The sequence below is a fragment of the Rhizophagus irregularis genome, chromosome 10 (genome assembly GCF_026210795.1).
Source record: "Rhizophagus irregularis chromosome 10, complete sequence".
Classification (NCBI taxonomy): domain Eukaryota; kingdom Fungi; phylum Glomeromycota; class Glomeromycetes; order Glomerales; family Glomeraceae; genus Rhizophagus; species Rhizophagus irregularis.
The window spans coordinates 1,835,391-1,845,514 of record NC_089438.1 but is presented as its reverse complement, the minus strand read 5'-3'; the positions used below and the strand labels follow the sequence as shown (position 1 = coordinate 1,845,514).

Genomic DNA, 10,124 nt, shown 5'->3' with positions numbered 1-10,124 from the left:
ATACCATGGTACAATTGTTACAATTGTACAATTGGTACATATCACTAAATGTATCATGTATCACATGATTAATTGGGCTTATAATCACTCATTTGTTGCATCAACTAATGTAGGCCGAAATTATCAGCATATGACATTGCCGTCATATTAACTTACGTATACTTTTTTTATTATCAAAGTTAATTGATATTTCTTATCAGATCTTCACTCGTTCAAATATCTTTTTCAAACATGGTAACTAAACTTGAGCAACCAAAAGGTGGTTTCAATTTTGATAATTATCAAAGGTATATTTGATATATTTTACTCGTCTTTTACTTACTTCATATTTATGATCTTTTTAAGTACTAATTTTTTAATATTTTAAAAATTTTTTAATTTTGTGTTTAGAAATGTCGCTCTCGAAAAAAAGGGTATTACTTTCCCCAAAATGACTAAAACTGGTACAACAATTGTTGGACTGATCTATAAGGTTTTAACATAATTAATGTAATTAATGTATTACTTTTTTAATTTATAATTAAATTAAATTAATTTAATTTTTTTATTTTGTTTTTTTGATTTTTTTCGTTTCGAATTAATCAATCATTCGCGTAAATTTATGTAATTTATGCTTAATAGGATGGTATCTGTCTTGGTGCTGATACACGTGCAACTGCTGGTCCAATAGTAGCGGATAAGAACTGTGAAAAAATTCATTATCTTGCTCCAAATATGTATTGTTGTGGAGCTGGTACTGCCGCAGATACTGAATTTACTACCGCTTTAATTAGTTCTCAATTGGAATTACATAGATTAACTACCGGGAGAGAAGCTCGTGTCGCCACTGCCTTAATAATGTTAAAACAAATGCTTTTTAGATATCAAGGTCATATTGGTGCCGCTTTAGTACTTGGTGGTTATGATGTAACCGGTCCTAATTTATACACCATACATCCTCATGGTAGTACGGATAAATTACCTTACGTTACTATGGGTAGTGGTTCTCTAGCTGCTATGGCTGTATTTGAAAGTAAATGGAGAAAAGATTTGGAGGTAATTTGAAAATTTGATTTGATAATATTTAAAAAAAATATATATATATTTTTTTTTAAATAAAATTATTGTCATTTTATTAGCGTCAAGAAGCAATTGATCTTGTTAGGGAAGCCATTGAATCCGGTATTTTCAATGATCTTGGTTCTGGATCAAATGTTGATGTTACTGTAATTGAAAAAGGTAAAATAGATGTATATAGAAATTATGCAAAACCTAATGAACGTGGAGTAAAAGAACAAAGTTATAAATTTAAGCGTGGAACTACTGGTACGAATTATTATTATTATTATTATTATTATTATTCAAAATTATTAATTAATTATATTAATTACATTAATATTATTTTTAATAAATAATAGCAATCCTCAAGGAATCAATCAGAGATATTGTTGCTATTACAGAAGGTATTGAAGAGATGGATATTTCATAGAAGGTGGTTTACATTCTTTTATGTTTAATAATGATGTTTGTAAAAAAATTGTATCAAATTCAGTAAGATCAATGATAATAAATTAAATAAAAATAATTTTAAATTATAGGAAACAAAAAATCTATGAAGTTATACATATTTAGAATTCGAATTCAAGTTGAAACATTAAAATTAAAAGTTACAATACAATTATTATTAGAAAACAATCACCAGTGACGTCACTTATAAATAATTGTTTTTAACTATTTTCTTAAACAAATGAATGAATCAACATTTTGATCAAATGAATTCATTACTAACCAACTAGTTTCTATATTATGTCTTATCAAAGTTTGAGACCTATTACGATAACAATGAATAAAAATACTTTTTTTGACATATAACTGATGTGATGAGTATATAATTTAAAATAATATAAATGTTGGTTCATAAAGAACTGAATTTAAAAACATTTAAACGTTTTGTAGAAATTAGGTAAATTTGGTAAATTTTTTGTAGAAATTAGATTAATGCACGTGAGTCAAATTGGTTCAAATCGATAATTTATTAGTAAATTACCGATCGACAAATATATAAATTTCCGTGATTTCATTTATACAATTCATAGGTTTTTTTAACTCGAGACGTGTTTATTTATAAGAAAATAAATTAATCATGAAAGAGCAAATTCTCGAGCAAGCTCCACGAAGAATGTAAGTGTAAGTGTTCTGTAGTTTTTATACTTGTAAAATAAATTCTAAACTAGATATATATGTATATATTTTATATATATATTTTTCTACCTTTATCCTTTTCTTTATCCTTTAGTAAACATATTCAATTTAGTGTTCTTTCTCCTCAAGAAATCGTCAAAAATGCTCAATTAGCAATTACGCATCGCGATCTTTTTAACGATAATCGAAAACCCATGGAGAATGGCGTTCTCGATACGCGATTGGTATGTTTCAAACTTCAATCAATATGATTTTAGTTGTTAATTTATCTAATCTTTGTTTGATATCTCACCTAAAACTTTTTAACTGATACTAAAAGGTAAAAATGTTTATAGGGAACATCGGATCATGACACATTGTGTCAAACATGTGGAGAAAAAATGGCTCAATGTATCGGTCATTTCGGTTATGTTAAATTGATATTACCAGTATTTCACATTGGATATTTTAAGGCCGTAATAAATATGTTACAAAATATTTGCAAGGTAAATAAATGATTATTCTTTTTGAAATTTTCTGTTTGATATGGTCTTCTTTATTTAATAATTTAATAATTTGAATGTTGATCTTAAGTTTTATTAATCCTGTTTTTACGCGTTTTAGACATGTAGTCGAGTTTTACTAAACGAAGATGATCGTCGGTCATATCTGAAACGGATAAGAGCTTCTAGAGAGTCATCTGCGCGTCAAAAACTCGAAAAAGCTATAAATACTTTGTGTAAAAAAGAAGTGGATTGTCCACATTGTGGAGCAATAAATGGATCTGTCAAGAAAGTTGGTGCACTCAAGATCGTTCATGAAAAATTCAAATCAAAGAAAGCACATGAAGAGCACGAAAAATTCAAGAGTACATTTAATAATGCGATCGAATATACACCAGATCTTAGACCTCATTTACATAAAGCACAAGAAGATTTAAATGCCATGAAAGTTCTTGACCTTTTTAAAAGGATATCTGATGATGTTAGTATGATGATTTTATTATTGATTTATATATAAATTATTTAATTAATAATTCAAATATATTTCATTTATATAAATTTAGGATTGTGAATTACTTGGATTAGATCCTCAAAATGCGCGACCAGAACTTTTTATATGGCAACGCCTTCCAGTACCACCTGTAGCGATTCGTCCTTCAATTGCGCAAGATAATGCTAGGTGAGAGATTTTTGTAAAAAAAAAAAAATTGTTTAATTATACAGTGTACCAAAAATACAATTTAAAAAAAAAGGCCATGCTCAATTGAAATACTTTTGATATTATTAGCACAGAAGACGACTTGACGGTGAAATTATCAGAAATCGTCCAAACAAATACCAATATTACAGCAGCTTTAACTAAAGGAGTAACTATAACACAACTTATGGTAATATTTCTTATACTCTTCGATTGGAATAATAATACGTATAAATATATTTATTTTTTTTGTTTTTTGTTCATCGTTTACATCATTGTTTATATAGGAACAATGGGATTACTTACAATTAACAATTGCCATGTACATACATAGTGAAATGCCAGGATTAGGAAATATGGCGGTAAATGTCGAATTTTTTTAGTTTCTTATTAATAAATTGATCGGTGTAGGCTATTGTTGTGAATAGCAGAAAAAGAGTTGTTATAGTTTAAGGCTGAAACTGAATGAACACATGACCATTCCGGCCAAAACTAAGAGAAATATTATAAGCTTGTATATGTCGTAAATATGGGAGCTTTCTTTGTTGAATCTTATTGTTGATAATAGATTTTTTTTTAAAAAAAATTAAAAGGGTATAAAACCAAGTAGAGGTTTATGTCAACGATTGAAAGGCAAACAGGGTAGATTTCGTGGAAATTTATCTGGGAAACGTGTTGATTTTTCTGGGCGTACAGTAATTTCACCAGATCCGAATTTACGGATTGATGAGGTATTATTAAACATTTTCTTTTCAATGGTCTTTGCTCTTTAACATGGATTATATCTAATATATACAAAATTTTTTTTCTTTGCTAGGTTGCTGTTCCAGAACTAGTAGCAAAAATTTTGACTTATCCGGAAAGAGTATTTGCACATAATATTGATAAGTTGCGTCAGTGCGTAATAAATGGTGCCGATGTTCATCCTGGCGCCAATTTTGTTAAGCATAAGTCTGGAGGGAAAAGGTTTCTTAAATATGCTGACCAAGCATCAAAAGATGCTTGTGCTGCCGAGTTACAAATAGGAGATGTTGTAGAGCGACATTTAAGAGATGATGATGTTGTCTTATTTAATCGTCAACCATCTTTACATAAACTTAGTATAATGGCCCATTATGTAAAGTATTATAAAAAACAAAAATATTGTAATTTTTCTATGTTTATAATTTTCAATGAATATAAAGTATTAAATTTAAAATTTATTGATAGGTTCGAGTCAAACCATGGAGAACTTTTCGTTTTAATGAATGTGTTTGTAGTCCTTATAATGCAGATTTTGATGGTGATGAAATGAATCTTCATGTACCTCAAACTGAGGAAGCTCGAATTGAAGCAATAGAGTTAATGGGCGTAAAAAACAATTTGGTTACACCTAGAAATGGAGATCCTATCATTGCTGCAATTCAAGATTTTATCACATCATCATACCTACTTACAAAAAAAGACGTGTTTTATAATCGAGCACAGTTTACACAAATTTGTTCATATATGGCAGATGCTGATATACATATTGATATACCTCCACCTTCAATATGGAAACCAATGAAACTTTGGACAGGGAAACAGATTTTTAATGTATTAATGAGACCAAATAAGAAATCGTCAGTTTTAGTTAATCTTGAAGCCAAAGGACGTTCATTTGACAAGAAGGAGGGCAGAGTGCCCGATTTTTGTCCAAATGAAGGTTACGCTGTCATTCAAAATAGCGAGATTATGTGTGGTTGTATGGATAAAACCTTGGTAGGAGATGGTAATAAACATTCATTATTTTATACGATACTCCGTGATTTTGGATCATTAGAGGCTGCTAGTGCAATGAATCGTTTATCTAAGTTATGTTCACGGTGGTTAGGTAAAGTTTAATTTATATATTATAAATAATATATTCTTGATTTTTATTAATATATAATTTTCATTTTAATTAAATAGCTAACAGAGGATTTTCAATTGGCATAAATGATGTGCAGCCCGGTGAAAAATTAAGGGAAAGAAAAGAAGAACTCATTGGAATGGCAAACAAAAGATGCAATGAACTCATTGAACAATCTAAATTAGGTTTGATAGAAAATCAACCTGGTTGTGATGAGGAACAGACATTGGAGGTGATTAAAATATTTTGTTTCAACATTTATCAAACATATATATATTAAATTTTATTTATTTAATAGACCCATATATCTGGCGTTCTATCAAAAGTTCGTGATGATGCAGGTCAAATTTGCATGACAGAACTAAACAAATATAATGCACCTCTTATTATGGCAACCTGTGGTTCAAAAGGTATCAACAAACTTATGTATTAATTTATATTTCGTCAATCTTTTTCTGATCAGTAGAATTTTCCCAGTATTAGCGACATGGTTGTAAATTGTAAATATTAATTTAACATGATGCGCTCTATAATTTAGGTTCAAAAATTAACGTATCTCAAATGGTTGCCTGTGTTGGTCAACAAATTATTAGTGGTAGCCGAATTCCTGATGGATTCCAAGATCGTTCTTTACCACATTTCCCAAAGCATTGTATGTATGACGGATTCAAATTCAGAATTCAAATATTATTTGTTTATAATAACCATTTTATATTTTATAGCAAAGACACCAGCAGCTCGAGGTTTTGTTAGGAACAGTTTCTATAGTGGTTTGTCTCCAACAGAGTTTTTATTTCATGCCATTTCCGGTCGTGAAGGTCTTGTAGATACTGCTGTCAAGACTGCCGAAACTGGTTACATGCAAAGGAAGTTGATGAAGGTATTTATGTGTATAATAAATATATCAATATATCAACATATTTCCTGATGTCTTATTTAATAGTTCTAATTATAATTTTCTATATAGGCTTTAGAAGATCTGACAATTCATTATGATATGTCGGTACGAAATTCATCAGGTGGTTTGGTTCAATTTTATTATGGTGATGATGGTTTAGATCCAGCTTTTCTTGAAGCAGAAATTCTTCCGGTGGACCTTAAACGTAATTTACAACATATAATAGTATGTATTCATTTATATCTTTAAAGTTATGATTTATTTTTATAAACTCTTTTATTTATTGAATTTTTAAACAATTTATAGAATATAGTTTCATGGGGTAATGATAAAGTGCTGTTACCATATGAAATCCGAGAAATAACAGATAGTATTTTGGGAAGTGATAAATTTGTGAAATTATGTACTCAATCCTATATTGAATCTTTGAGTAATTTTGTTCAACAAGAACTTGTTAATAGATTAAGTTCTATACGAGAATCATATGGTTTAATGAGAGGAGATTATAGACTTAGTGAAGAATATGGAGATCTTGATGATGCAGTTTATAATACTATGGGTTCAAGTAACTATAATTATATTTGATAGTTATATTTGATTTATCAATTCATTTTTCATTTTTAATTTTACAATTATTTGTCTAAATTTAAGATCCTGTTAAAGCTGTTGTAAATCACAAATTAAAAATTACTGAAAAACAGCTTCGAAGGTTTTTAGATACTTGTTGGACAAAATTTATGAGGGCAAAGATTGAGCCAGGTAAAATATTACCTTTTTTTTTGTTGATAAATCCTTTCAAGTTTCATTATATATTCAAATTTTGTTAATATGAAAATTTTAGGAACGGCTGTTGGAGCTCTTGGCGCGCAATCCATTGGGGAACCAGGAACTCAAATGACGCTGAAAACTTTCCATTTTGCTGGTGTTGCATCAATGAATATTACTCTTGGTGTTCCGCGTATAAAGGAAATTATTAATGCATCTAAAACAATTAGTACACCGATCATTACTTGTAAGCTTGTCAATGATACTGATGTGAAATCAGCTAGAATTGTTAAAGGACGTTTAGAAACAACATATCTGGGTGATGTGAGTTATACTTAATTATTTAAATATTCGTTTCTTTATTTTTGAAATATTGTTTACTAATTATTTATATTTCAGATTGCAAAATATATTGATGAAATTTATGAACGTGATCAATGTTTTCTTGCAATTAAGTTGGATTTGGAGGCAATACAAAAATTACAGGTTTACTATAATCAATTATAATTATAATGAAATTTTATTTATTTAATTACAATTTATTAATATTATTTATTTTGTTTAATTTTTGTAGTTGGAAACAAATATTAAAGAAATAGCACGCGCAATTATTGATAATCGTAGCTTAAAGCTTGAAGCTGTAAGTATATGATTCGAATATCATTGTTTTTTTAATACTGGTCAAAATTATTTTTTACATTAATAACTTTTAAACTTTAGCATGGAATTCGTGTAGTTTCAGATGATGAAATTGACGTTTATATTTCAGATAAAGAGATGTCAAAAGATCCATATTGTTTATATTATAGGTTACAAGTTTTAAAACGAGCCCTGCCTAAAGTTATAGTAAAAGTAAGACATGTTAAATATGTTTCAAGTGGTACTAATAAACGATATAGTAATCCAACTTTTTTTTTTTTTTTTTTTTTTTTTTTTTTGTATATAAAGGGAATACAGACTGTTACGAGAGCTGTAATTAGTGAAGGCAAGGGAGGAAAGAAATTATTGTTAGTTGAAGGATATGGACTTCGTGAAGTTATGACAACCGAAGGTAAGTTGATAGTTAACTTTATTTGATATAATGACATAAATAACATTCTTGCATTATCAATTATCTAAATAGGTATTGTTGGTATTGAAACAACAAGTAATAATATTAATGAAGTACATAAAGTTCTTGGTATTGAAGCAGCTAGGTAGAATAAATAATCATACATAATTCTATCTCTATTATCTGCCAAAATATTTTTTTTTTTAATCTCTATTTTGTAAATATTTAGAAATACAATTATTCAAGAAATTCAATATACGATGGGTAGACATGGAATGAGTATTGACCCAAGACATGTTATGTTATTAGGAGATATAATGACATTCAAGGTTAGTGAAATTTAAATAATTAATAATAAATAATATTACAAATCATTAATAAATCAACCATTAACTTAAATATTTAGGGTGAAGTACTAGGAATTCATCGGTTTGGTATTTCAAATATGAAAAGTAGTGTTCTTATGTTGGCATCATTTGAGAAGACAACAGATCATCTTTTTGATGCTGCATTACACAGTAAACGTGATTGTCTTGAAGGTGTAAGTGAATCTATAATTATGGGAATGCCTATGCAACTTGGAACTGGTTTATTCAAGTTAATAAGAAAATCACAATTTGAGAATGAAAAACCACCAAAAAGGAAATTAATATTTGATACAAAAGAAAATCATGTAAAATTTACATATGGGGATACAGCAATTGATGATGCTTAGATTTACAGAAATTACAGAATTATTTATTTTATTATTACAATAATACATAAAATAATATAATTAATAGAGAAACACTTGTTCAAATTAATATACTGTATACTATTAACAGAAAAAAATTTTTTAGCATAAATTTTAAGAATTTTTTTTTTTTGCTAAAAATAAAAAGATTATTTATTATTAATTAATTACATTTTAATATTTTGATAGTAAGATCAAATTTTGATAAACAAGTTTAAAAAATCAAAAACAAAAAAGTATAATTTTTAAAATATTGTCAAATATATATATTTTTTAGTAAATTTAAAGTTTTAAGCATTTTTTTAGGATTATATATAAAATACTAAGATAACATATACACTACCTAGACAAAAGTAGCAGACATTATATATGTATTATTTACTTAAAATTGTATATAATAATAATACTTGAAATTTTAATGTGATAAAATAAATTCTAAAGTGTATATATTTAAAATTTCATGTTTCTAGCATTTATACATCTGTTTTAATTAAAAAAGAATAAACGAATTTTAATGAAAATTATACTACTAATATAACGGATAAGCTGCCAATTTATTTATAATTGTGTATATTAATAATATTTGAAATTTTAACATGTACAGTCAACTCTCCATAAATGCATTCCCCTTGGGATCAGGTACAAATGTGCATTTAGAGAGGGTGTGCATTTATAGAATTATCACATAATTTATTTATATAATGATTTTAATGAATATTATATTTATTAAGAAATCTGAAAATCAATACAGAAATACAGAAATAAACCTATCTAAAATATTTATCTATAGTAGTTTGCTGCATTGAATTAATTTGTTCTCTTTTAATAAATTTCTCAATTTTATCCATTAATTTCATATAACCATTTGCATTCTCTTGTTGAATTAAAAATGTATATACAGTTTTTAAGCTTTTTAATGCTTCGTTAATGCAATTAGTTTCTACTTTGGTACTATCATCCTTCAGTACTATCATCTATTTCATCTGAATGATCCACATCTAATCCACTTTTAAATAATTTTGCAATTTCTGAAATAATTTGATCTTCTGTTAGGAATCAAATAAACTATGTTTTCATCAGGAATAGTTAAAAATTCCTTTACTTGCATTCTGTTGTGAAGATTAAGAGCTTCAATTACTTTACCAAGCTCATCATCAATATTATCTTCATAAATATCATACAAAGGAAAAGTATTGGGAAGAATTTCAGTATGATTCCAACAATTTTGAATAGTATCGGCTGAAATTTCATCCCAACTTTGAATAATGTATTGGATTGCTTGTAAAACATTCATTTTTAAATCTTGTATAAGCTGGCCCACTTCAACTTGTTCTAACATCCACCTAAAATAAAAAAAGTTCATAAATTAATTTATGAAAATAATAAATTAATAAATTAAAAATTTATAATAACCTAATATGATAATACCGATAATGTTTTTTAAAAG

The 10,124-nt window shown here is 27.4% G+C and overlaps 2 protein-coding genes across 3 annotated transcripts; both read left to right on the top strand.

The window, feature by feature from the left end:
• Positions 1 to 231: 231 nt before the first annotated feature.
• OCT59_001913 (Proteasome subunit beta type-7) lies at positions 232 to 1,849 on the top strand (the record flags this gene model as incomplete). The annotated part of the gene is made up of 6 exons (XM_066144157.1): positions 232 to 287; positions 391 to 472; positions 622 to 1,035; positions 1,119 to 1,305; positions 1,398 to 1,471; positions 1,578 to 1,849. 5 exons carry the CDS (start codon positions 232 to 234, stop codon positions 1,466 to 1,468), a joined length of 810 nt encoding a protein of 269 aa, XP_065995348.1. The 3' UTR covers positions 1,469 to 1,471; positions 1,578 to 1,849.
• A 273-nt stretch (positions 1,850 to 2,122) lies between these two features.
• Positions 2,123 to 8,848, top strand: OCT59_001912 (uncharacterized protein; the record flags this gene model as incomplete). Of its 2 annotated transcripts, XM_025316098.2 has the most annotated exons (25): positions 2,123 to 2,160; positions 2,276 to 2,405; positions 2,517 to 2,666; positions 2,785 to 3,144; positions 3,227 to 3,342; positions 3,451 to 3,550; positions 3,648 to 3,722; positions 3,954 to 4,091; positions 4,178 to 4,477; positions 4,570 to 5,212; positions 5,290 to 5,462; positions 5,529 to 5,640; positions 5,769 to 5,882; positions 5,953 to 6,110; positions 6,198 to 6,353; positions 6,435 to 6,693; positions 6,780 to 6,887; positions 6,970 to 7,217; positions 7,293 to 7,379; positions 7,468 to 7,533; positions 7,614 to 7,745; positions 7,842 to 7,944; positions 8,017 to 8,089; positions 8,174 to 8,273; positions 8,351 to 8,848. In XM_025316098.2, the coding sequence occupies 25 exons, from the start codon at positions 2,123 to 2,125 to the stop codon at positions 8,657 to 8,659; spliced, it is 4,248 nt and encodes a 1,415-aa protein (XP_025181490.1). In that variant the 3' UTR covers positions 8,660 to 8,848. The 2 variants fall into 2 exon arrangements, with proteins under 2 accessions (XP_025181490.1, XP_065995347.1); XM_066144155.1 differs by lacking the exons at positions 2,123 to 2,160; positions 2,276 to 2,405 and having other exon boundaries at positions 2,562 to 2,666.
• Between the last annotated feature and the right edge of the window lie 1,276 nt (positions 8,849 to 10,124).